The following is a 27,529-nucleotide window of genomic DNA, read 5'->3' as shown; positions in this document are numbered from 1 at the left end:
CAAATGACGGTGTTCTTTCATTTTGACGTCTTTTTCATGAACTCAAAACACAACCGACCTGTCAGATTGATAACATTTCACCGTCATTTGCAAATGACGGTGTTCTTTCATTTTGACATCTTTTTCGTGAACTCAAAATACAACCGACCTGTACGTCTTTTTGTCAATGCTATTATGAGACCATCAATGTAGCATTTTCTCTGCGAGGTGACAAGAGACTCTCAACATGAAATGCAGCTGCATTGTTAGTATGATGGCCCAAGAGATGAAGTGTATTCTGTGTCACTATGAACTGTAGAGTGGTGTACCTCACCATGCGACCATCACTCGACATGGGTAGTACCTAATAAAATATGCATCGAAAGCTTTTGTCAATACTTGCACATTTATTATTCAAAGCGCTTTGATAAGGCTGAGCACCCTTGGTCCTATTCCGCTGCCTTTTCCTTTACCCCGCCTTTTGGTCCGGTTGATCTGTCCAATGTACCTGGAGTAAACAAAAAGAGAATGACAGAATAAATCCATGCGCCATAAACTATGCCAATCACATATTTGGGTTTCAGATGTGAAACGCCGGAAATGTATAAACTATGCTGCATTGTGTGAGAGACACTGTATGATGAAATCAAAGGACACCAGATAGAAATGCTGAGCAGCAAATGTGACCATATTTGTCGCATACTGAACTAGCTACATGTATATGCTCTGATGCATAATGTTCCCAAGTAAGCATGGAGGGTAATAACAAATATAAAATGTAAAAAGAGCCCACAGTTGCACAAACAAACCGTGTATTATTTCTAGTAACAGAAATAGCTGCTCATAATGTAGAGGGATAAACACATACTCTAAACCGTAATTCTGCAATGTCATTTTGCTTCACTTCAGGAGCTCTGCCATGAATCGCATCTAGACCACTAAGTTCCAGTATAGGCTACATGCACACTTGTGGCAGCTGTCCACTTTTACAAACCTCATTATCATGCCCTGAAACTTGTTAAACATCAACACTGGTGAAATCTTGGCCTGCACTGCTAGGTGCTGCAAGATCTTCCTCACATTGTGTCACACTCTGTCTTGGACACACAATGCTGCCATGAAAGCAACTTACATGAGACGTGAATGATTTTGCACTTGAAAACACTTTTTTACAGTTTACAAAACAACAGGCAGTGGCAACACTAGAAGAAATATGCTTCTTAACGTGCCCAACCTCTTAAAAAAAAAAAAAAAAGAAAACTTGACATCACGAAATATATGAGGACATCTAAATTCTTGTCCAGATGACACAGAAGCAACATCATCTCCAACATGACTGCGTGAAACAAGCACACGCAGTGCATTAAATGTTTTGAAATGTTTTGAGCAGCCCTGATTTACACATGCTACATTAACATTATGAACATTTGAATGAACTCTGTAGTGTCTCTCATATTTGTACAAGTTCTGCACTGCAGTCTCGCAAATGTGACAAGAAATCATGACATTGAGATGTGTTTCCATGAAATATACTTTAGAAGTATGCGCCTATGAGCTGACTTCGCTGACGAGGCAATATGTTGCAGCTGTGGCTTGGGTGCATGGGGTGAGTAGGCCTGCACATTAAATTTGAGGTATTAGTTCAGAGGACCCTATTTAGGGTCTGATTTGTCTTTACAAACGACACACGTGTCCTCAGAAATTTTAAAACACGGAGACAATAAATTCCAGAGATATTCAATACATACGTCGCTTCATGGAGTGTTAAAGTTGCAGTGACATCCACAGCCAAGTATGCTTGAGGTTGATATACACCTATGCCAGAAGGCTTATGCGCTGACAGTGGGGCAATACGTCGCAGCTGTGGCATGGGTGCATGTAGGCAGTTGGCCTGCACATTAAACTTGAGGTACTAATTCAGAAGACCCCATTTAGGGTCTGGTCTTTCTTTACAAATGACACACACGTCCTCAGCAATGTTAAAACACGCAGAAAAAAAAAATTCCGAGATACTGAGTACATACCTCGCTTGGTCGAGTGCCAAAGTTGCAGTGATATCCACAGCCAAATATGATTGACGTTGACCTTTCAGACCTGTCCTGTGAACCTGAAATGATTGGAGCGATTAGCAGTCAGTCAATCACATCCATTCGATAGTTACATGCAGTAACTTGCATACTAACTTGCAAGCACTTGACAAATCCCTTAGCCTCCTCCTCACCCTGCTGTGTTTTAAATCCTTACACATGTCGAGAACATTGCAATTTAATCCAGTTTCTCCATTTTTACGCAGTGACAGCTGCTCGTTTGATAGGCGGCACTTTTAAATTTTCTATGAAAAAATTCAAAGTCGGGGCACGCGCGTGGATGCTCTTGGTGTAATGCTTCTCAATACAAACTCCGTCTTTCGCGTCTTGGTCTTTTTTTTTTTTTTCGCAATGCTTCAGCGCTCCCGTTCAGTGGCGTAGCCAGGGGGTGGCACACCGGGCCCGTGCCCTCCCCGAAATTCTTTTGCATACAGAGCGAAAAATGACCATTTCAAGGAGGTGCCCCCAACCCCCGAAATGAAGGCGGTGCGCCCCCCCCCCCACCCCTGAAAAAATTTCTGGCTACGCCCCTGCTCCCGTTTGCATGTTACAAGGTCACTTTCGATTGCGATTCGCGAATCAGAATAGAGCTGGCCAATCGCTATCGGATACCAACGTCTGCATCCTTTGCCGGGAAACGATCAAGAAACAGAGAGAGTAAATTGCACAAGAAATGCAGTTTTAAGCCACACTACAATACAAAAAAAAACTATTAATTTATACTTGACGTGTACTTTTACGAATTAGCGACTATAGCATCCACATTATGCAAGTCGTCAGAGTTGCAGATGATCATGATCAGCATTAGCGCATGTATACCAACGAAAAGATGAAAAGCAAAAAGAAACAACTAAATAAAGTCTTATACTAATTGAGGACCCTATTTAGCATTTTTTTCAAGTGCTCTGAACGTACTCGGCCGTACATGGCGCACTAGAGTTCCTCCACTCGATCCCAGTCCTCGCACCGTTTTAACCACTTTCAATCGCCATCGAAAGTGCGCGAAAAGTGCACTCTACTCAAAAACGCGCGCCAATATTCCTCGTACGTTTGAGCTTTTTTTTTTTTTTTCACTGGAACATTTTTATTCATTTTTTTTTCTTCTTTTATCACACTAGATGCAAGCTGACGCTTGAAAATTGCTGCACGTGGTTCAGCCTCGGTGCGAAAGCACATCGCTCGAATGCATACCGCAAAAAGCAGAACAGACGAGCGATGGGAGTCGCCTCCACAACGCGCGAAAACTAGAGCTTACTTCTTTGCTACACGCAAACGAAGTGCCTTGTTAAACCGTGCACAGCCGAAGGTGTAAACAGACGAAAGTAGTATATAAGTAGAACAGTACACTCACCTTTACACGTGCACTCGAGTTGAGGCTGCAGCTCCAAAGCACACACGCGCCGCACGCCATGCAAAAAAAAGACAAAATGGCGCACCAAACCGACATGGAAGAAGCACGCACAAAGATCGAAGAAACACGTTGGAATGTACCGGCGTACCAGCAGTGCCAGCAGTACCCGCTCTCTCGGCTCTTTCTCTCTCTCTCCGGCGCGGTGGCGGCTCTGCCTCTGCCGCTCTGCCTCCCCCACTCTTTTTCTTGGAGAGGTAACCGCTGAGAGAGCGACGTGTCACGTGACGTACGGTAGCCAACCGAGGCGCGCTGGAACTTTCTCTCTCATTTTTCTCTCGTCTCTCTTTCTCTCCGCTCGCTCGTTGACAAGAGAGTCGCCGTCTTTCCCATTTGACGCCGACGGCTCGTCAAAAAAGATAAAGAGGTCGCTGTCAAAATGATGGCTCGTTTTAACAGTGTAGCCGTTCGTTTAGTTGTGACGAGAAATTAACGTCCGCATCGTAGACATCGGAGCTTCCTCTCGGGTTAGCTCAACCTGCCCGAGATCGCCTTCAAGCACTAGCCTCCCGGAAACACCAGCGTTGCAACACCACCGACATCGCAGTCGTGCCAGAAGTCTCTTCGACTTCTCGCTTCCGATCGTCGTGGACTCAACGCTGCCCGTCATCACACGTATGCCTTCACCTGTTTATCCCTTCGGACTTTCTCATCTGTAGTTTTAGTGTTTGTTAGTTCTTGTGTAGTTCGTAATCCTTCTCTCTTGTAAGCTGATTTATTGATTTCATATGTATTTTGTTAATCGTATGTATTGAGTTTGTATGTATTTTGTTAGTTCTAATAAGTGTTCCGCTACCGTTCCTTGTGCTGCAATACCACTAGAGTAAAGTTGTTTTGTTTTGTTTCCCACGTCTCTGATCTCTTCACTGTCTCTGCTTACGTACGGAACGAACTAACCTGCTGTCATCCCGTCGCCGACTTCGCGCTGGCGACGCTGGTGGCAGCTTGTAACAGTAATATTTCAGTGTATGTGGTCAGGTGGGCCGTCTGATCTGGAAGGGCTGGAGTGCCTACACTGAAGTTAGAGTCCCGGGGTCAGAGAGCTCGGGCGGAGACATGAGCTAGCTCGTTGCCTCTGACTCCACAGTGGCCAGGTATCCATATGACTTGTTTCCAGTCTCCCTCAGTACGGCCTTCTGCTGCTTGTGAAAGTATTCTTCGTGCTAGATCGAGGACTGATTTTGCCTTTAATGTAGTTGCGATAAGCCGTCATTGAGTCCGTAAGGACGAAGGTTGACGCTGTGTTTCTGAGCGCGAGGGCGATAGCGACCTCCTCCATGCTTGTAACATCATCCTGTATGGTAGATACGCAGTCGACACATTGCCCCTGGTTGACTACTGCCACCGTGCACTGTCCTGTGTGTGAAAAACTATGAGCGCACAGAAAACACGGACGACAAAAAGACACACATATGCACATACGTAGGCGCTACTTCCAACTAGAAATAAAGTTCAGAAGTGCGGCGGTTTGGGCACTTTGGTATTCCATCTTGAAAAACTATGAGCGCACAGAAAACATGGACGACAAAAAGACACATATGCACATACGTAGGCGCTACTTCCAACTAGAAATAGTGTTCAGCAGTGCGGCGGTTTGGGCACTTTGGTATTCCATCTTGAAAAACTATGAGCGCACAGAAAACACGGACGACAAAAAGACACACATATGCACATACGTAGGCGGTACTTCCAACTAGAAACAAAGTTCAGCAGTGCGGCGGTTTGGGCACTTTGGTATTCCATCTTGGAAAAACTAAGAGCGCACAGAAAACACGGACGACAAAAAGACACACATATGCACATACGTAGGCGCTACTTCCAACTAGAAATAAAGTTCAGCAGTGCGGCGGTTTTGGCACTTTGGTATTCCATCTTGGAGTCGTCGGTATCGCCTACGTTATATATGCAATGCTTGGTGTATCTTTGCGGCCTGTGAGTTAATTGTTTGATCGGTAGCCGGGCCTTGCTCATATCCAATTGGGACGAGTTGCGCTGATATTTGATTATTAATGCATCGAGTTCAAGTAGTTTGGGTTGTACTGCTTCCTTGACCACAATTAGGCCTTGTTCTTTGATTTGTTGAAGAGAAGTCAGTTGGAGCTTTTTTATCGCCTGTATTTCGTCATTTTGTTTCTGTATGAGCGGCATGAGTGTTTTGATGACGAGGCCGGCAATCTGCTCGACCTGAGAAGGATTCGCTGTAGCGCTAGGCAGTGGGTCGTGCGTTGTAGGATGCTCTAGTGTATCGGTTTCCATGGAGTTAGGTTCCGTAGTGCGAATTTCTTTGGCGCTCTTAGGTGTGGGGCTAGGTGTTCTAGATTTTAATGCTCTCTCGAGCTGTTCGATCTTTCGTTGCTGTTTTTCTAGGAGTAGTTGCTGCGAGGAAATGGTTTTGTGTAGTTGAGTTATCCCTAGCTGTTGTGTATCAACATAACAAGGTTTATTACTGCTTAGTTACATCGTGGGAAGTCACGGAGAGACCGTGCGTAGCTTCGCCTCCGGCTCCGAGTGTTCGACGCGCGACCGTCCCCCCATCTGCCGGAACGCGCACAACATTCTCCCAAGGCGGCAGTGCCATCTACCCGAGCACATCACAGCTACATACACAGCACTCCTCCTCCCTAAAGTTTATTGGTATCGTAGGGGCTTGCGGATAGTTCGGGTTGGACGTCTTGCTGATGGCACTGTTGCGGCCTCTATGTTGCCCGAGGTGCTGGCTACACAGTTTTCCTCGGTGGGTGTTGTATCCGCAGAACTGGGTGCTGGAGGGTCCAAGTGCATTTTCACTTGGTCGTTGTGGCGACGAACCTTCCCTTGGGGAGTTGAAACAGTTACCATAGAAGATCCATTTATTTCTTCAACTTCGCCTAACCACCACTTGGGACCTCTGCCGAAATTTCGAACTGCCACCTTGTCTCCTTTCTTGAACCTTGGTCCCTTTTTCTTCTTTTCAGCATGCTCCTTGGACTCTGTGACTGTTTTGGCCTCACCTCTGCCCCCCGTCTGGGAATGCAAAGTTCCATCTTTGCTTTCATTGGGTATGCCAGCATCAGCTCGGAGGGCGATGTTCCCTTTGGGCGGGGTGCTCTGCGGTACATAAGCAGCCATCTTGCAAGCCGGAGCTTGAGATCTCCGCCAGTGGTCTTTTTGAGACCGTCCTTCACTGTTCTGACAGCACGCTCAGCTAAGCCATTTGACGCTGGATGGAAGGGAGCTGTTCGCAGGTGCTTAATGCCATTTCCCAGAACGAAGTCCTGGAACGCTTTACCAGTAAATGGTGTTCCGTTGTCAGTAACAATACATCTTGGTAGTCCAAACCTTGCAAAAATATCCCTCAAGTGCTCTACTGTTTGTTCAGCTGTGGCACTTGGCACGATGGCAACTTCAAGCCACTTTGACTTCGCATCCACCAGTATAAGGAGCATTCTTCCTTCAAATGGGCCTGCGTAATCCAAGTGTACCTGCTCCCAGCACTCACTTGGCTCAGGCCATGACACTGGTTCTGCTTTTGCCGGTAACGGAGAGTTCTGAAGACAATGTGCGCACTGCCGGGCGCATCTTTCTATTTCAGCATCCATTCCTGGCCACCAGACCAACGACCTTGCCATGCCTTTCATGATGACCATTCCCTGGTGCGCCTCATGTAGCAGCTCCAAGATATGCTTCTGAGCAGGATGTGGCACTACAACCCGATTTCCCCAGTACAGCAGATTGCTGTGCACGCTCAGCTCGTCCCGTCTTTGCCAGAATGGTTGGAAAGCTTTGTCTGGGGGACTCTGCGGCCACCCAACTCTGACCCACTGCAGCACTTGGCTTAGAGTCTGGTCACTGTCAGTGAACTGCTGCAGTTGCTTCACCGATACTGCTAGCTTTTCCAGCTTTGAGATTGCATTGACCAGCTCCGGTGGTTCAGGTGGCTCTGCATAAAGCTCTGTCAGTGGTAATCTACTCATGACATCAGCATTCCCATTGAGACGTCCTGGTCGGTGCTCAATCGTATAAGTGTAGGCTCCCAGTGTGATGGCCCAACGCTGAATGCGAGAAGCAGTCATCGCTGGAATTGCTTTGTCTTCACGAAATATGCCAACCAATGGCTTATGATCAGTGATTAGGACAAAGCTTCGACACAGCAAGTAGTCTCTGAAGCGTGTGACACCAAAGATGATGGCCAGGGCCTCCTTCTCCAGATGCGAGTAGTTTCGCTCAGCTGCTGTGAGTGTGCGAGATGCAAATGCCAGCGGCTTCTCCACCCCATTTTCACGGTGTGAAAGCACTGCACCAACTCCATATGGCGAAGCGTCACATGCAAGCACCGATTCCTTAGATGGGTCGTAGTGTGCCAACACCTTTGCTTCCATGATGACTTTCTTGCTTTTGATGAAGGCTGTTTGTTCTTCATCTGTCCACCTCCAGGGGCTGTTCTTGTGGAGCACAGCATACAAGGGTGCTAGTAGTGTAGACAAGTTCGGGAGGAATTTTCCATAGTATGACAAGAGTCCAATGAAGGATCTCAGCTCACCGACGTCTTTTGGCTCGGGTGCTTCCATGATGGCTTCAACATTTTTCTTTGATGGCTGAAGACCAGTTGCACTGATTTCATGGCCCAAGTAAACGAGAGATGGTTTGAAGAATTCGCACTTCTCCTGTTTCAATCTCAACCCAGGCTCTTTGATTCTCTGTAGAACTTTGCGCAGATTCTGGAGGTGTTCATCATCCGTTCTGCCAGTCACCAAGACATCATCTAGGTATACGGACGTGCCAGGAATGTCACGAAGGATTTCTTCCATTCTTCTTTGGAAGAGGGCAGGGGCTGGGGATACGCCGTATGCCAGGCGATTGTAGGCAAAGAGACCTCTGTGCGTGTTGATGACCAGTAGCTTGCTGGTCTCTTCATCCACTGGGACTTGGTTGTAAGCCTCTCGAAAATCCAGTTTGGAAAACTTGACCCCACCTTGCAATGACGCAAATATATCTTCCACTTTAGGTAATGGGTACTGTGTTGTCACCACTGCTGGATTGACTCCGATCTTATAGTCGCCGCAGATCCTGACACTTTGCCCATCTGCTTTTAGAACTGGCACTATTGGTGAAGCCCAATCGGAATGGTCCACTGGCGTGATGATGTTTTCATGTTCCAGTCGCTGAAGTTCTTCAACCTTGACTCGGAGTGCATATGGCACTGAACGAGGCCTGTAGTACCGTGGTTCCGCATCAGGTCGAACCTTGACATGCACTGGTGGTCCTTTTAGTGTCCCACACCCCGGTTTGAAAATGTCTTCAAATTCCAAGAGCATCGCACGTACGATCTCTACTGTGGCACAATCCATCTGCGTTGCGTTTACTTGGCGTGGCAGAAGATTGAAGGTTGCAAGCCAATCTCTACCGCATAAGCTGGGACTCTTGCAAGCTACCACAAGCAGTGCCTGCTGACTTGCAGTTTTGCCTAGACGTACATGAACAGACAACGTTCCCTGCACCGGTATGGTTCCACGTATGCAGTTGAGCTTGACGTCTGTCTGCGAAAGCACTGGCAAAGCTCCTTGGTGCTGCAGGTAGGTGTCCTTCGAGATTATGGAAACTGGAGAACCTGAGTCTAACTCCATTTCCAATGGCACTCCGTTGACAATGAATGCCATTGTAATGGGCTTCAAGGATGACTGCGTCCGCAGAGAATGCAGGCAGTACTCAGGTGGCTTGTCCGCAGACTGCACCGTGTTCACTTGAGAACCCCGCTGCTGCTTTCCCTTGTCATCACTAGACAAACAGCAGCTGGCCAAGTGACCTACTTTGTCGCACTTGTAGCACCTCGTGTTTATATGTTTGCACTCCGGAGGCCTGTGATCGCGGGATCCACAGCGTATACAAGGCTTGAACTTCTCGTGATGTCCGGCCTTGGGTTTGTCTCTCGGATTCAATTCTTGCACCTTATGACCCTTGGGTGCGTGCGCATGCCTTTTCTTGAACTTGAGATGGTTCGCCAAGCCTTCTTGAGCAGGAGAAGCGGGTCTGTCGGAGTGGCCCTTGCGCAGCTCGCTTGCGTTGAGTTCTGCCGCCTCTGCCGTTCTTGCAACTTCTACGGCTTTGTCCAGAGTGAGGTTTTTCTCAACTAACAACCGCTGTTGCACGCCTCTGTCACGAATTCCACACACAAATCTGTCCCTCAACATCCGGTTCAGCGCTGTGCCGAAATTGCAATGTTCCGCAATTTGCCGGAGCTCGGCGACAAACTCTGCGACGCTTTCGTTCTCAAGTTGAACCCTCGAGTGAAAACGAAAGCTTTCGGCTATCTCCGAAGGCGCGGGGCTGAAGTGGCTGTTGAGCGTTGATATAAGTTCTTTGAAAGTTTTCTCCTTAGGCTTATCGGGAGCCAACAGACTGCGAAGCGCTGCATACGTACTTGTGCCGACTGTTGACAGGAATATCCACTTCTTTTTTTCATCGTCCTCGATGCCGTTGGCGTTAAAGAACGCATCGAGCCGCTCCGTGTATGACGGCCACGGCTCTTTGTTGTCATACACCTCGACTCGACCGCACGAGACTAAAAAGCCACCTAAACATCGCCCAATGTTAGCGGTGTAAGCATGTTTAATGTTGGCTACCTTGTGCCGCCGAGCAAAACTAGCGCCGTGGTGTACCCAGAAATTCCCTAGTCAAGTTGGCGAGAGCAGACGAGAGCAACGCGAGGCCGAGTTGAAACTTGAAGTTAGAGGCACTTGATGGCGTGTCTTCTTTAAAGATTTTGTGTATCCGTGTCATGCTTTGTTGTGTTACCTGGCGAGTGTTCGCTTAGAAGTGACTGAGATTGCTAAGACATCGACTCTGCTGTCAGTTTGGATGAAGCGCGAAAGACAGGGACAGAAAAAGCACACATACAACCACACATACTGCGCTACGTGTGGGTGTGTGTGTGCCTTTTCTGTCCCTGTCTTTCGCGCTGCTCCCTTAAGTTATGTTGAACCAACTAGCCAACAAGTTCGCTCTTCAAGGTATCAGTGGTGTTCCGATGTAAGCGCCTGTTATAATTCAGTGCGCTCCAGAATGAGGGATTTGCCTTGTTAAGCTTCACCGCTGCACAGTGGCGTTATGCGAAGAAAACTAAACGTCACGCTGTGAAGCTCTAGCCCTTCGTGGCCGAGAAGGGTTCGCTGCCGCAAAGTAATCAGTCATCTCATGAGACTGTCCGAGACGTGTTAATATGAAAGCTTACAGGCGTATTTTCCATTTGTAATAATGGATATATCGAATTATTTCGCGATCCCCTTCGAATCCGATGGGTCCGACGGTCGTCAAGTGAGGTGAAACTTGAGGCACTCGAGAGTGTGCGTTGCGTTAAAATGTCTGTATGCCCTGCTTTATGTTACCTCGCGTGTGTTCGCTTGAATTTATACAGATTCTTAAGACTATCAGCAGCGCTAATAAATCCATCATCTGCGCATTTATTATTTGACCTGAAATGTAGCAGCTGGCGTTTGAAGTAGACATCCGTAGCGGCGCCTCGTCGCAATTTTGCAGCAAGTTGGCGCTATGCGATCACGCTGAATTCAGGCCACGTGATTCATTGGTATCTTGTAATAATTTCTGTTGGCATAATTAAGTTTCTCCATGACACTATTCCAAGCTATTCCAAGAAGTGGCTTGGTCTGTTCTCTAATGTAGAGTGTTGCTGCTAATTCGTTTGCCTGGCGGGTAGAAGAATTGAAGAAACCTTTGCTACGCACTGGCGCATTCATTAGACGTTTGGGTGCTCGTACGGTGACTGGAGACTGCGTGGGCGCCTTTTTTTTTTGTAATTAAAGAAGACAAAGCATCAGGCAACGTATGTGGCAGTTACAATTTCCCTGCTGGTGGGCTTCGCTGCACAACGAATCACCGATGCACAGTACATGCTTTGTGGCATAACACAACTGCAATGCCATAAAGCTGACTATAGTGAATCTGTCATCCTGTAGCACGTATATATAATGTAAATATATAGTGCATTGAATCCAAGGGGCAGTGCAAGCATGGCGTAAACAAGCAGGGTACGAGTCAAAATATGGGCGGCGTGCGCAGCACAGATTTCTTTGCGCTCCACAATGAAGGAATTGCTTTGTAAGTTTTACCGCTACACAGGGGTGTAATGCGACGAAAACTAAGTGCCACGCTGTGAAGCTTGCTACCTGTGGCTGCAATTAGTTGCCGGAAAGAGTATCGCCAGGTTGTTTCAGACTGATCTGACGAGAAAATAAGCAATCTGCATCGCTGCGCCTAGTACACACATACTGTGCCCTAAGTAGGGAGGCCGGCTTTGGCATGACGCTCGTTCGCGTGGTGGCTCGATCGCCACAAGCATTTGTTTAAAACAAGTGTCAAGACGTTTATTAACGGGCACTCAGCGACGGCGCACGGCAGCGACAGTCAAAGCGGGGCCGACTCTCTGCACGAGGGGCGTGCTCTCAGAGAAGAGAACGACCCACTGGAAGGCGCTCGACAGGACGACCCATTAGTGAGTAGGAATGCTTCGCTACAATTTCCCCGGCTACGAAAAGGGAGCCGCCTGGCGACCTAGCAACTTGTCACTATGAGCGGGTCATGGTAGGGCTTCAGGCGCGCCACGTTGACAATGTCGCGCCCTCGACGGCGCATTTCCAAAGATGGGTCGATGGGTTCGATGAGGTAGTTCACCGGGGATGTGCGTTCGACGACACGGTAGGGGCCTTCGTATTTGGGCAGTAGTTTGGAAGAGAGGCCAGGTGCAGTGGTAGGGACCGAGAGCCATACGAGCGCTCCAGGAAGGAACGTGGACGCAGAATTGGTGGTGTCACCGCGAATACTTTTCTGCCGCTCTTGGCTATTCGTAGTAAAGGTCTTGGAGAGCTCGCGACACTCCTCAGCAAGTCTGGCTGTGGCAGAAATAGGCGCACATTCAGATCGATCCGGCTTGTAGGGAAGGATTGTGTCAATGGTGTGCGACGGGTGCCTGCCATACAATAAGAAAAATGGTGAGAAACCAGTAGTGCTCTGAGGAGCGGTATTGTAGGCGTACGTGACGAAGGGCAGAATGACATCCCAATTCGTGTGGTCGGCGGCGACGTACATCGAGAGCATGTCGCCTAGCGTGCGGTTGAAGCGTTCGGTGAGGCCATTCGTCTGCGGGTGGTAAGCAGTAGTTTTGCGGTGAACAACGTTGCACTCTTTGAGAATGGCTTCGACGACTTCCGACAAGAAGACACGGCCTCGATCACTGAGCAGCTCCTGGGGTGGACCGTGACGCAGCATGAATCGGTGGAGCAGGAAGGAGGCCACATCGCTCGCTGTAGCCGCAGGGAAGGCAGCAGTTTCAGCGTATCGCGTGAGGTGGTCTACAGCGACGATAGCCCAGCGGTTACCAGCGGACGTCAGGGGAAGTGGCCCATATAAATCGATGCCAACGCGCCCAAACGGTCGGTCAGGGCAAGGTAGAGGTTGCAGACCTGCTGGCGACAGGTGAGTTGAAGTTTTGCGGCGCTGACAATCGATGCAGGAGCGAACGAACTTCTCCACGTAGCGGTACATCCCTCGCCAAAAGTAACGTTGGCGAATGCGGTGGTAGGTTTTCGATACCCCAGGGTGGGCACACTGCGGATAAGAGTGGAACGACTCGCATATGTCATAACGCAGACTGCGGGGTATTACTAGTAGCCACTGGCGGCCGTCGCCGTTGTAATTGCGTCGGTGGAGCAGGTCGTCGCGAACGGCGAAATGGTGGGCTTGACGACGCAACAAGCGAGTGGATGGTGTGGCCGATGGATCAGTCAGCAAGTCTATCAGTGAGGCAATCCATTGATCCTTGCGCTGCTCGGTAGCGATGGTGTGAATATCGATGGAAGAAACGACAAAGTGAGACGCTGAGTTGTGGGCATTGTCGTCAGGCAAGGGAGAGCGCGACAGGGCGTCGGCGTCAGCATGCTGACGTCCGTTGCGGTACAGCACGCGGATGTCGTAGTCTTGCTGGCGAAGTGCCCAACGGGCAAGACGGCCTGAGGGATCCTTCAATGACGACAACCAGCACAGTGCATGATGGTCGGTCACGACATCAAATGGGCGACCATACAAATAAGGTCGGAACTTTGTAAGGGCCCAAATGATTGCCAGGCATTCTTTCTCCGTGACGGTGTAGTTGGTCTCGGCTTTAGTAAGCGTACGACTTGCATATGCGACAACATATTCCGGGAACCCAGGTTTGCGCTGCGCAAGGACAGCACCGAGGCCAACACCGCTGGCGTCCGTGTGTACCTCTGTAGGGGCCGTAGGGTCGTAGTGGCGTAGAATGGGAGGAGACGTCAACAAACGACGGAGCTTTGCGAAAGCGTCGTCGCACTCTGACGACCACGAATTGAGGGGCCCGTTACTTCCAAGGAGCTTCGTCAGCGGTGATATGATAGTCGCGAAGTTTCGGATGAAGCGCCGAAAGTGGGAGCATAGTCCTACGAAACTGCGCAGTTCTTTGACGGAAGTAGGTTTGGGGAACTCTGTCACGGCCCGAAGCTTGGCTGGATCTGGGAGGATGCCGTCCTTGGGCACCACGTATCCTAGTATCGTCAGCTGCCGTGCTGCAAATCGGCACTTTTTGAGATTCAGTTGTAGCCCGGCGTCGCTCAAGCGCGTCAAAACCTGCCGCAGGCGTTGAAGGTGTGTTGAAAAGTCCGGGGCGAAAACGACGACGTCGTCGAGGTAGCATAGGCACGTGTGCCATTTCAAGTTGCGCAGAACGGTATCCATCATGCGCTCAAAGGTCGCAGGCGCATTGCACAGCCCAAACGGCATGACGTTGAATTCGTACAAGCCGTCGGGTGTGACAAACGCTGTCTTCGGTCGAGCGTCATCAGCCATGGGGACTTGCCAGTACCCTGAGCGCAAATCGAGCGATGAAAAGAACTCTGCTCCTTGCAGGCTGTCAATGGCATCGTCTATTCGAGGTAGGGGATAGACGTCCTTACGGGTGATCTTATTGAGTCGTCGGTAGTCCACACAGAACCGCACAGAGCCGTCCTTCTTCGCAACGAGAACGACAGGAGACGCCCACGGGCTGTTTGAGGGTCGAATAACATCGCGGCGAAGCATGTCTTCGACTTGCTCGGTAATTACACGACGCTCTGTTGGCGACACGCGATATGGACGTTGCCGCAGTGGTGGTTGGGCGCCAGTGTCGATGCGATGCGTGACAGCAGGCGTGCGGCCGAGAGAAGTTTGCGCTACATCGAACGAAGAACGAAATTCTTCCAACAGGCATAGAAGCTGGGAACGCTCGACCGACGTAAGGTGTTCAGCAATCGAGGAACCAAAAAATTGGCCGCGTATCTGCGTGCTTCGCTGCAAGTGTCGTGTAAAGACGATAGAAGAGGCACTGTGTGAGATATGGACGCCATCTGGCAATACGTCGGGAAACATGAGTGCTGTGTTGCGTGCTGGTAGTCCCGGCGCAGCAGCAGGCGAAGACCGGCGGTGACCAACGCGACCGGCGGGGACGCCAGCCAGCCCGAAAACGCGGTTTGGCGCGAAGCGCTGAAGCAGAGAAACGTCCGCACTCAACGAGTACTCTCCACACACTCTTTTATTTACACGTCGCCTGGGTAAAACAGGAACGCCAGAGCGGCGCCCACAACCGGCAGCCTGAAGGCCGCCCACAACGCTGCTTTTTCATTTTTTAAATATTTTTTTTCACCTTCGTGGCCTTCTCAAAACTAAAGTTTTTCAACACCAACCCATGGCATTCATACAGTGCAATACAGAACCGAAACCGACACACAACAATGAGCTCGTGCGAAGGGCACGGAGGAAGGCAAATTTCAGCGCAATCGCATTTTCAGCTTTGTTGAAACAGCGCTCACTAGACGACGAAGTAAAAGAAGGCACAGGACAGGCAGCGCCTGTCCTGTGCCTTCTTTTACTTCGTCGTCGTCTAGTGAGCGCTGTTTCAACAGATGAACGCATACCAACTCGCACAAGCTTCCATTCTTATGCATTTTCAGCGCAGCTTAAGAAACTAGGGTCCTTAAAATTACGTATGTATGCATTTTCTATTAAAGGAACACGCCACCTAATACTTACCTAGTGATGTTGCACCTCAGATATGCATGATATTTACTTTTTGATCGACAACGTTCACAAGTATGAACAGCCATACCAGTTCAAGACGGCTGGCCCTTGCGCAAGTGGTTCAACTTTGGCCGAGTGGCTGAATCGAGGGACGTGCCGACAAACAGAAAGACAGACAGACAGAAAGACAGACCAAAATTTCTGCGTTTAAGTTCTCCAAGAAAGACTATCGTCTTTAATAAATCAGCGGGTGACGAATCAGATGTGGAAACAGCACCGAGCGAATGGGAGTTGGCGCAGTGCGTGTTACCCGGTGCGTTGTTACGAGTGGGTATTCGGATCCATCCCACCGCTGCAACCAGTCGTTACGAGCGGCGACGTTGGCCGACGCGGACTCAGGGGGTAGCGTGGAGCTGAGCGGCGGGAGACGTACCGCAGGCCCAGGGACGTCCGGAACAGCAGGAAGCCGAGGCAGAGAGACCGACGTTGAGGAAAACTTAACAGAAGTTTATTTACAACATCACAGAGGACAGGATCGTCAGAACGACATCTAGTCCGATCGATCCGTGCCGAGCAGACGCTCTGCTGCTCCTTAAATACGCTTCAATACAAAGACAGGGAAACTCCTTATGCGGCAAATGTCCAATCACAAACGTGCATGCCTTTGGAGCTGCACAACTATACACCTTTTCAAATTCTCACGCCAGGGGGGCGCCATATTGAAATGCGCGCCGCCTAACGTGCAAGATTGGCGAAATCGCCATCTTGGGCTGCGCGTACTCGAACCGGCGCGCTATCCATTGGTGTGAGATCTCTGCTACATCTCTGCTAAAGCGTGTGTTTGCTGATTTTTCGTTTCTTTAGACTGTTTTGTTTGATATCGTCGCTGCCACTGACAGATTCGTCGCTGTCTGAACCGTTCAGCGGCGCGCATTCGCGCTTGCAACGCAAGAATGAGCTCCGCGTCTGCGAACGGCAGTGCTTCGTCGTCGGTACCAGTAGCAGCAAGCGTAGTAAAAGGTCGATCACGGCGTGAAGTCTTAATCATCGGTAACTAGAATGTTCTTGCAGCTGTCTACCGATTTCCTTTATTGGCGTATACTAAACGTCTACGGATCATTCATCAGTTTCAACCTCCGCGCATACTCGTTCGCGGCCCGTAAGTTTGTCAGCTGTAAACTGTAAACACCGCACAATTCTTCTTCACAGATACCTTGACCTGCATTCACCCCAACGACGTCGAAGACTAGGTCGAGGACACGTGTGAGTGGCCAGAAATACGGCGAGTGAACATTGTTAATATATCGTTGAGGCGAATGTGTGGGGTCTTTGCCAGGTGTGTAGCTATACGAGGCACTGGAGTCGCACAACTACGTGCAGTCTGGCTGGGGGGGTCAAGTCACTGGAGCACAATGTGAAGGAAAAAGTCGTGCTGGTGAAGGGGAATGTGACACCGTCGCAAACCGTGAGCAGTAGGCCCCATCGCGCGTGGGTTGCCGCGAGGCCCTCCGGTGAAGTACGGCGCGCGCAGGCTGCACATGCGTAACCGGACAAGGCGGAGTTTGCAGCCGTGTCGGCCGCTGTATTATGGACGATATGAAGTACGAATCCGTAACATTCTTACGAGTTACTAGGTGAGTCATCAGTGGCTTGCGTACCCTCCTATCCAAGGTGCTGCACGGGAACGTTGTTCTCGTCGGTTTTCTTGCCGCCAACGAAATACCGGGAAGAGAGGCGTGACGATGGCGACACGCGGAAGTTCTTCCGATTTACTGAAGCCACCCACTGCTGCCGCAATTCAGGCGACGAAGGAAAACGATGCAGCGCGAACATGCCACACTTGCACTCATCGCGTGGCGTACTGTGCTGCGGACACACGATTGCACCTAAAATATTGCTCTTCTGCTGCTTGTTCGTTCACTCGTACACGACACAGGGATGGCCAGATGACTTGCTATGCGAATGCAGTAAATTTTCTGCCATGATAGTCACTTCGTATCAGAGACGGGCGCACAACACAGTCACACAAACGCGTACCAATACAGCACAAACACGGCAGTGGCGCAGCCCAAAGCACCCAAAGCACGATGGCAACACTGAGAGCATACCCTCTACCCCTGCTGCTGACTGGTTCGAGGCTGCTCCTGTGAAAAGGTCTATAGCTCCTTATGCGGCAAATGTCCAATCACAAACGTGCATGCCTTTGGAGCTGCACAACTATAGCTCCTTATGCGGCAAATGTCCAATCACAAACGTGCATGCCTTTGGAGGGTCCGTCTCTTCGGCACATAGGTCACCGCCCCCAGGATGGCACTCCAGAGACCACTGCCCTCTCACTCTTCACGTCCGACCAGTTCGGAAGGGGGGGGGGAGACAATGCCACCTCGGGGAACTGGTAATCCTTTTACGAACAAAGGCACCAGCCTTAGCCAAAAGCACACTCGATGCAAATACGCGTCCCACGGAGGGGTCCCGCGTGTAGCAGCCAGCTCCCCACCGAAGCGCTCAGTTCAGGGAAAGACAGCAGGTGTAGGTAAATCCGTTCTCCGAAATGAGGGGGGGGGGAGTCCAAGTAGCAGGAAAACTCGTTTGGAGACAGCTGGCCCAGGACCCTCGCATTTGCTTTGTAACAGCTTCCCCGGCGGCAGGCCGAGACCTCGACGTACAAAGGTCAATCACCTTTGCGGGGAGAGGTCGATGAAGACAATGCTGGTATGCCGAAGTCGTGCACACCCCGATGCTGCTCTGCTGCATTCCTCTGCCACCTCCGGTGATCTCGAACATCTGGTAGCGTCGTCCAAATTCGGAGAAAAGCTTCTTGCTCTGCTGGCCAACATTCCTTCTCGAAAGACAGCACCTGTGTCAACCACGCGAGAACCACAACCGCCAAGCAGGCAAGCGCCCGTACTCTCTCCCTGAGACCCACCAGGCTTTTACTTCAACCAAAATGTCCTGCTTTCAATTACAATAGCAGCAGCAATTCCAACAACCAAACCTGAAATAGGCTGCTCAAACCCACAAACACATGTCGTGATGAAGCACGACCACAACAACAACAAAAAAAAGGCAATTGTAAACCTGTCACATAAAAAAAAATGAACCTAAATACCAAGCCAGAGTACCCGATGCCATCAAGTTCCCTGAATCGCACACAACCCTAGCCTTCGGCTAAAGCCCTTTTACTCATTGCACTTGGCAAATGAGTACTACATTAAGAAAACAAAACGCTGCAAACTAAATACGAAATAAAACTGATAATCAAACTCACGCGTTTAACACAAAACAAGGAGAAACTAAAATTACACTGACGCGCATACTAACACGTAACGCAAAACAGATCAGTAGTACGTTAAACAGAGGCTTTTAACATTCCGCCTTCATCTCTGTAAACCACTACGAACAGCTCTCCTCTACTCGAGCGCTAAAAGCTATGTTTCCAGCTGTCGAAACAAAACTACTTAAAACGGAGGCTTTCAACTCAGCCTACATCTCCGTAAAACAATTCAGAGCTCTTTACACTAGCGCTGACGGTCGTGGCTCTAAATATAAAAAAAACAAATAACCAAACAAACGTCTCAATGTCCGCTACGATGAGGAGGAAAGTGACAAATTACAAAATTTCACTCCTCAATTCGTTAGTACACATTAACACACTAACTTCTTTCAAGATGTCAATTCATCTTTATGCTGCGGTTATCCCAGGGTGTCTCCAAACGCGCCCTTTCAGACGAACTCTGGGGAGACGCGCATGCCACAGATTTCGAGGGGTCCGGTCTCGACAAATGAACAAAAAACAAACCTGTCCGACGCGCTCAGTAGCGGCGACTTTTGACCCGCGGCCTCTCGATTCTGACAAAGGGCATCGCTTGCCCATTGTGCCCCTCCTGGTTAAGCCGTCAGCTTTTAACCACGGTGAGGGACAGCCTTTGTCACGATTCCGGCGTACGCGACATTTCCCTGCGCTCCTGCCTCGACTAGGTCGTGAAAAGGATGAGATCAGGTGGTGACTTTGGCGTCTGAATTTCACTGAAATTCGTTTTTTCGCGACGCGCCTCACGTCCGATCTAGATTTCCGCGGGACTCTCAACTTGGAACTTGTCCTAGCACGCCTTTTCGGGATTTCGTCGCGTCGAGCTAGCGCCCTAGCACGCTTACCGCCACTGGTCTCTTTTTTCTTCGCCTTTCGTTTGCGCCGGCGCCTTTTTCTTACCGAACGGCTCGCAGCGCTCATAGTCTCGGCACTAGTACTCTCAAGTGCGCTGCCTTCGACATTCGCTGCCAACACTTTAGGCGGCTGAACTGACTTGTCCTCTGGGCCGTTACTAGGTATCTCTGAGTCTGACCTAACGGTAATCCCGACATTCTCTAAGTCAGCCAGCTCGCCCTGAGATGTCTCTTCAGTTTCGGGTGTTCTATCGCTGTCGTGGATAGCCCCTTTTCTCTGGCCTTCGAAGTCGGCCTCTTGCTCTTCGCGCGTTTGACGCTCTTCAATCTCACGCGCTTTGCGTAGCGCCTCTGTCTCTCGCGCCACACGAAGTGCTTCTTGTTCTCGCGCTTCCTCATCTAGCGCTTTTCGACGCGATTCATCCTCACGCGCCTTGCGGAGCGCCTCGGCCTCTTGCTCCACGCGAAGTGCCTCTTCCTCTTTCGTCTTGCGAAGCGCCTCGTCCTCACGTGCTTTGAGACGGGCCTCAATTTCTAGCACCTTGCTACGCGCTTCTTTCTCATGCGCTTTGCGTAGCACCTCAGTCTCTCGCGCCACACGAAGTGCTTCTTGTTCTCGCGCTTCCTCATCTAGCGCTTTTCGACGCGATTCATCCTCACGCGCCTTGCGGAGCGCCTCGGCCTCTTGCGCCACGCGAAGTGCTTCTTGTTCCCGCGCTCTGTGACGCGCTTCCTTCTCTAGTGCCCTGGCGTCCTCAAGCGCCTTACTACGGGCTTCGGCCTCTAACGCCTGGCGACAGTTCTCAGCTTCAAGCGCTTTACAGCGCGCGTCCTCCTCAAGCGCTTCAGCGCTGACTTTGTTGCCCCGACTTTCGCAGTCAGCAGGACCTGAAACACCTAAGTGGCGCAACAAGGCATCTTTGGCCTTATCAAAGTCTTGCGCTTCCTCCGTGGATAAGCGCTCCAAAACGCATGCAATTTCGCGCGGTAGCAACGTGACAAGCCTCTCCAACCAAAGGTCTCGGCTAACGCCAACGTCCTCGCAGACAGTCTTAAAGCCAGCAAGAAAAGTCTCAATGTTCTCGCCTGACTTGAAGACGTGGAGACGGCATCGTGCTCGCTGCCACTTAATCGCCTGAATTTCACGATCAAGCTCCTTCATCTGGCGAGCATGTTCTCGCACCCGAGCCTGCCTCTCTTCGCGCCTAAGCCTCTCATTTCTTTCTTCCTCAATTAGCTCTAGACACTCTGAGAGCTCGTCGTCGTCTGCCTCAAGGTTCTCAATAGCCTCGATAATCTCTGGCTTTCTCATTTGTTCTCGAACATCCAAACCCAAACTTTTAGCTAACTCTAGCAAAAGCGGTTTTTTCAGTGCCTTCAGATTCATGGTTGCTGCAAGTGCTGCTAACTTCACTACTACTAAGACGCTACGTTCCCATGCACAGGTCAACGTAGAGTAGTTACCCAAAATTACCACCTTTCGAGACAAAGCCTGGTAAAATCTCAGTGAAGAAAAGTCAAGCACTCACCACACCCTGCAGCCATGATCTCGGCGGAGACGATCCCGATGCTGGCACGAGCTTGTTGCGACTTGTCGTGAGCAGAATCCCGTCGCTGCCATCCAGTTGTTACGAACGGGTATTTGGATCCATCCCACCGCTGCCACCAGTTGTTACGACCGAGTATTCGGATCCATCCCACCGCTGCAACCAGTCGTTACGAGCGGCGACGTTGGCCGACGCGGACTCGGGGGGTAGCGTGGAGCTGAGCGGCGGGAGACGTACCGCAGGCCCAGGGACGTCCGGAACAGCAGGAAGCCGAGGCAGAGAGACCGACGTTGAGGAAAACTTAACAGAAGTTTATTTACAACATCACAGAGGACAGGATCGTCAGAACGACATCTGTTCCGATCGATCCGTGCCGAGCAGACGCTCTGCTGCTCCTTAAATACGCTTCAATACAAAGACAGGGAAACTCCTTATGCGGCAAATGTCCAATCACAAACGTGCATGCCTTTGGAGCTGCACAACTATAGCTCCTTATGCGGCAAATGTCCAATCACAAACGTGCATGCCTTTGGAGGGTCCGTCTCTTCGGCACATAGGTCACCGCCCCCAGGATGGCACTCCAGAGACCACTGCCCTCTCACTCTTCACGTCCGACCAGTTCGGAAGGGGGGGGGGGAGACAATGCCACCTCGGGGAACTGGTAATCCTTTTACGAACAAAGGCACCAGCCTTAGCCAAAAGCACACTCGATGCAAATACGCGTCCCACGGAGGGGTCCCGCGTGTAGCAGCCAGCTCCCCACCGAAGCGCTCAGTTCAGGGAAAGACAGCAGGTGTAGGTAAATCCGTTCTCCGAAATGAGGGGGGGGGGAGTCCAAGTAGCAGGAAAACTCGTTTGGAGACAGCTGGCCCAGGACCCTCGCATTTGCTTTGTAACAGCGTCCATAACTTGTGCGTCTTCGAGGGCTTCAGCTCTGCCGAGACATTCCCCTCGCACCAACCTAACAATGTACGGGGATGGGTTCGTAACAAAAATGTCGGTGTCGCCCTGAATGACTTGCACGGTCGCAAATGGCACCAACAAGCCTTTTCTAGTGAAGACGCGGTCAGATGGAGAGAAGAGTGCAACGGCGTCGGCGAGACCGGTGCAGCAGACTGACACAGCCGTTGACGAGTTTGCAGGAAGTGTGGTGTTGTCTTTGACGAGTACCTTGGTCGCAGCCGGTGGACTGTCCGCCGGCGTCAAATCTGAGAATGGTGAGAGCTCTATTTCGGCTGGTGCGCAACGAATTACGGCGGCGTGACGGTCGAGAAAATCCCATCCTAGGATGACGTCGTGAGAGCATGAGGAAATTATGATGAATTCGACGGTGTACAGAGCGTCCTGAATCACGACACGGGCTGTGCACACCGCTGTCGGGTGAATACTGTGAGCGCTGGCTGTACGGAGGGAGAGCCCGGAAAGTGGCGTCGTCACTTTTCGTAGTAGTCGGCTAAATTTAGCGTCCATAACGGAAACGGCAGCTCCAGTGTCTACAAGGGCCGATGTGCGTACACCATCTACAAACACGTCTACTACGTTTGATGGGCTTTGCCGAGGGCTTTGGCTGTTCGATAGCGTCGCAGCCCTTGCCTCTTGGACTGCGACGACTAGTTTTCCTGGTCTCGTGCGACCGGACGAGGCCGCATCGGTGACAGTGAGCGGCGTCGTGGGGACGGTGAACGACGGGTAGATGGACCCATGGGCGTGACGTCGGTGACATAGGCGGCAGCGGGTCATAATACGGGCGGCTGGACTGGTTGGTGACGGCTGATCCGACTCGAGGCGGCTGCACGCGGTTGCAATAGCGGGCTACGTGACCGGCGCAACCGCACAGAGGAGGCACTGGCAAAGCAGATCGGGCGGTTGTCGGAAGTGCGCCATCGGTTTGCCGGGCTAGGTCCCATCCACGTGGCAGGACGCGAGGGACGGGGCGGCTGCTGATATGACGACTGCATGGTGGGCTGCAGTCGGGGCGTATGGATGATGTCAGCGTACGCAGCCGGCACACTCGCTTCGAAGGCCTGAGGCCTGGTGACTGCTCCAGCGTATGTTAGCGGGGGCACCACAGGGAGCGCTGGGGGCGGCCTGGCTGCAACTTGTGCGTAACTGAGCGGCGCAGACGCAGGAGGGGGCTGGTGGTATTCCGGCATAACCTCCGCGATTTCCTGCTCAATAGCCCGGCGTAGGGGAGGCAGCAGTGTAGTCGACGACTGTACAACATCCTGCGGGTGAGAGAAGGCCAGTAAGGAGAACTGGCGGGCAATTTCCTCCCGGACGAATGACTTGATTTCGGCGAGTAAGACGGAGTGGTCCGACACGGCCGACAAGCCAGCGAGATCGGCGTCGCGTGATGGAGGTCGACACGTCATCAGCCGCTGCCGGCGTAGCTCCTCGTAGCTTTGGCACAGCGTGATGACCTCTGCCACAGTGCGAGGGTTTTTGGCGAGTAGCATGGTGAAGGCATCGTCGTCGATGCCTTTCATGATGTTCCGGATCTTGTCGGCTTCAGACATGGTTGCGTTGGCTTTCTTGCACAAGTCGAGCACGTCTTCAATGTAGCTCGTGAAAGACTCGCCGGACTGCTGGGCTCGTTCACGTAACCGCTGTCCGGCTTGCAGCTTGCGAACGGCAGGGCGGCCAAAGACGTCGATGATGGCGGTCTTGAAAGCGGACCACGTAGCGAAATCGGATGCGTGGTTGTTGTACCATAGACTCAATTGCCACACCCGCGAGGTAGAAAACGAGGTTGCTCAGTTTGCCTGCCTCGTCCCATTTATTAGGGACGCTCACACGCTCGTAGATCGCGAGCCAGTCCTCGACGTCGGTGCCATCCGCGCCGGTGAAGATAGGAGGGTCGCGGATGCGGGGGACACCCGGACATGGCGTCGGTGCAAGAGGAGGCGTTTGCTGGGCGGCGTCTTGAGTCATGGTAGCAGGCACGGTACGGGATCGAAGCTCCAAGGGCATCGAATGCGGACCGTAGTTGTTTAAAGGGCACAGCACTCTCCACCAAATTGTCAAGACGTTTATTAACGGGCACTCAGCGACGGCGCACGGCAGCGACAGTCAAAGCGGGGCCGACTCTTTGCACGAGGGGCGTGCTCTCAGAGAAGAGAACGACCCACTGGAAGGCGCTCGACAGGACGACCCATTAGTGAGTAGGAATGCTTCGCTACACAAGCAATAATATTGATTATTCGGTGACTATATCGCGGAATATTGGAGCTAAACGTTTTTCTAAGGCACCTTTTGGGAAAAGCTGGCTTTTCTGGAACCACGAGACAAGTTCCGATCATGTCTCAAACTTCGTCGTCCAAAAAGGACCAGCTTCGTAAACTATAATGCGCTTGATACGCTAGCAAGGTTAACACAAAACTGAAACCTAATGCACTGTGCGGCTATGCCTGCGCAGTGATCTCATTGAGCTGAAACAAAACTGATTCCCCCGCCTTGCGAACTGCGTGCCCCTTAGTCAAAAAGTGGCCCTTCTCAAAGAAAGCAGCAAGTATGCACCTTATTCGTGCGTCCATTAAATCAAGCCACCTGCATTTCCATGGTTAAATCGCATGATCAACGTCTCACACGCACGTAGAGCCACGGGACTAGGCTAGGTACATCTCGCTTGGAATTTCCTAGGGACAGCACCAAAAAGTGGTCTGGCAACGCGGGCATGTTTTGGTGGCTTTTTAGTCACTCCCGACTCGACCAAACGTCGCCATGTTTGCGCGGGAAGGACGTGCTTCACTCCGCCGGTCGTAAATTCACTTGTCTGCGCGCATCACCATATGATGTCTTCGCTTCGGCTTGCCCCCGGGTCCGACGCAATCCCATCCTCTTCGCCAGATGTTGTGTATCAACATAACAAGGTTTATTACTGCTTAGTTACATCGTGGGAAGTCACGGAGAGACCGTGCGTAGCTTCGCCTGGCTTCGCCTCCGGCTCCGAGTCATCCGAGTGTTCGACGCGCGACCGTCCCCCCATCTGCCGGAACGCGCACAACATTCTCCCAAGGCGGCAGTGTCATCTACCCGAGCACATCACAACTGCATACACATATGGTTTGTTCGTATTCCTGGTTAGTGGGTGGAGTGGGAGCTACGGGCTCTGCCCAGCCTAACTGGGGGTTTTTGCTGGCTTGCTTTGGGCCACGGCTGCGGCTACGGCTGCGGTGTTTCCCGGTATCTGCCGGAGACGCAGGTCTGGATTGCGGGTTCGGCCCCGGGGATTGTCCTTCACTTTTCTGGTGTTCGGCGTTCTTCGTGGCTCCGCATTGTCGGGATGGAGACCGTGATCGGGAAGCTCGCTGATTTAGGTTCTCTTGCGTGGGTGTGGTTGAGGGGTTGCCTTCGTTGTCGTAGCGGGGGCCTTTGCTGGCTGGCCGGAAGCGTTTAGGGCACTCCCGTGCTCCTGTCGTGTGTGGTCCGTTGCACAGAAGGCACCCCGACGGGCACTCGTGGTCCGCAAGGTTTACGTCGCCTTTCCCGCAGCTGGGACAGCTGTTTGGCGGGGCTGATGGGTATAGGGCAGACGTCGTTCCGATGTCCGATGGTACCACAGCGAGAGCATGTGGGAACTGTTTTACGATATTTCTGAACAGGGTTGTTTTCTCCGAAGATGAGCACGTTTCTTGGGATGTTCGCGTGTTCGAAGGTAAGTACCACTACGTTGGTTGTGCCGAGGCGCCTTGCCCCAATGACTTTGTTGGCAGGAGATACGGTGCGCTCCACTATGTAGTCCGTTGAGATGTGGTTGGCGATTCTGATGACGCCCCTGCCCATTTTGTCGGTAGGCTTCAGGTAACTGTGAACTGGCACTGACTTGTCTGGAAATACCAGAGTTGTAATCTTCAGTATCCTGTGTATGAGGTCCTCGCGTGGTGTGTTGATCACAATGATGTTTTGATCCCAGATAGGGTAGAGGCCGTATTGGGTGAAGTCAATGTGAGGGTCTGTTGCTTCTGTCGCTTGAAGGAGCGCTTTGTGTATGGCTTCGGCGAAGACGCACCGGCCTTAGTACTTTGCTAAGTGACACGTGACTTTGGGTTTGATTACGGCGATGAATCCGTCCGGGTTCAGTCGGGGCGCATAGCGTGGGTGCTAGGTCTCCTCTTGGTTTGTGTTGGTCGGTCGCTTATTGTGGCGGTTGGTGACCGTAGTCCAGTCTCGATCTTGGGCGCTACTTTCGTTTAGATCTGTTTCTTCTGTGGCCGCGCTCCTGCGCTTGTTGATGTCTTGGATAACCCAATTTGTGTATGGCGTGAAGGTTGAAGTGCTTGGAGTGCTATTTTGAAGGAACTGCATGGTTTCCGGGTCATAGCCTTCTGTTACAGAGCCGGTCGCTGATGTGGACGCCATGCCGGCTGCTCGGTGGCTGCTGCGCCGCCCACCTAGGCCTTAGGCCTAGTGAGCGTCTGCCGTGATAGTCACAATTTTCACTAGATATCTGGTGAACCGAAGGTCCCACCTGGTTGGTATGAGGATCCGATAAAAGCCCTGAGCTTGAAGAATCCGATGGCGGGTTTGGCAGGGGTCTAGGCCTGGTAGTTGCGGCGAAATAATTTCCTGAAGACGGAGCGAGCGAGCGAAACATGCGTCCGCTCTCGACGCTCGCAATGGGAACCGACTAGAGTTACTGTATATGCTACCTTTAGGTAGCAGAGTTGCGCCTCTGATAGAACTCGCCGCTCGCGCCACCATTCGCCCAGCGCGCTCACGTGCGCAAAAAGCATCCGTTTTAGGGAAAGCCAACTTCACGGCCGCGCGGGTGCTGGCGATCGCCGCGCCACCACCGCTGTATCAAGCCAAATCAAGCCGTCCGGCGAAGCGCAAGACGGTCCAGCTGAGTTCGGATTGTCTGTCGTTGTTGTGGTGGTGTCTTCTGCTGTCCGTTTTTGCGAACGTCTGCGCGGCGCAGCCCCCTGACTCAGTGTTGCGAAGTTGCGACAATGACAGGATGCTGCGCTCCCCACTGCACGAACCGACAAGAGCACGGAAAGGCCTTCTTCTCGATTCCATGTGGCAAGCCTGTCTCCGTCGTCCGTCGCCGTCTCAAGTGGCTGCTACGCATGAGACGTCAGAAGCCGGCGATAACGAACAGGATATATATCGCTTCTCTCTCACTGTTCAAAGGTTGATTAAAAATCGAACGGGACAAAACGGTAAAAATATGCGCGAGTGACTGTGTGAAGGAGGCGATGTGTGTGAATATGAAGCTTACAGGTCTATCAAAACAGCATGATTCATTCCGAGCACTGTGCGGCATAAATGTTTGAAGCATGACCGAG

At 51.3% G+C, this 27,529-nt stretch overlaps 1 protein-coding gene across 1 annotated transcript; it reads right to left on the bottom strand.

Annotated features, from left to right (window-relative positions):
- Positions 1-6,102: 6,102 nt before the first annotated feature.
- Positions 6,103-9,641, bottom strand: LOC119383455 (uncharacterized). The gene is made up of 2 exons (XM_037651586.1): positions 7,080-9,641; positions 6,103-6,561 (listed from the first exon to the last, which is right to left on the bottom strand). The coding sequence occupies exons 1-2, from the start codon at positions 9,639-9,641 to the stop codon at positions 6,103-6,105; spliced, it is 3,021 nt and encodes a 1,006-aa protein (XP_037507514.1).
- Between the last annotated feature and the right edge of the window lie 17,888 nt (positions 9,642-27,529).

This window comes from Rhipicephalus sanguineus, chromosome 1 (assembly GCF_013339695.2).
Source record: "Rhipicephalus sanguineus isolate Rsan-2018 chromosome 1, BIME_Rsan_1.4, whole genome shotgun sequence".
NCBI lineage: Eukaryota > Metazoa > Arthropoda > Arachnida > Ixodida > Ixodidae > Rhipicephalus > Rhipicephalus sanguineus.
This window is presented reverse-complemented; position numbering and strand designations above follow the sequence as displayed.

Coding starts and splice junctions, on each gene's coding strand:
- LOC119383455 (XM_037651586.1), bottom strand. CDS start 9,641: ATGTTGAGGGACAGATTTGTGTGTGGAATTCGTGACAGAGGCGTGCAA. Junction 6,562..7,079: donor TGGTCATCATGAAAGGCATG/GCAAGGTCGTTG, acceptor TATGTACCGCAG/AGCACCCCGCCCAAAGGGAA.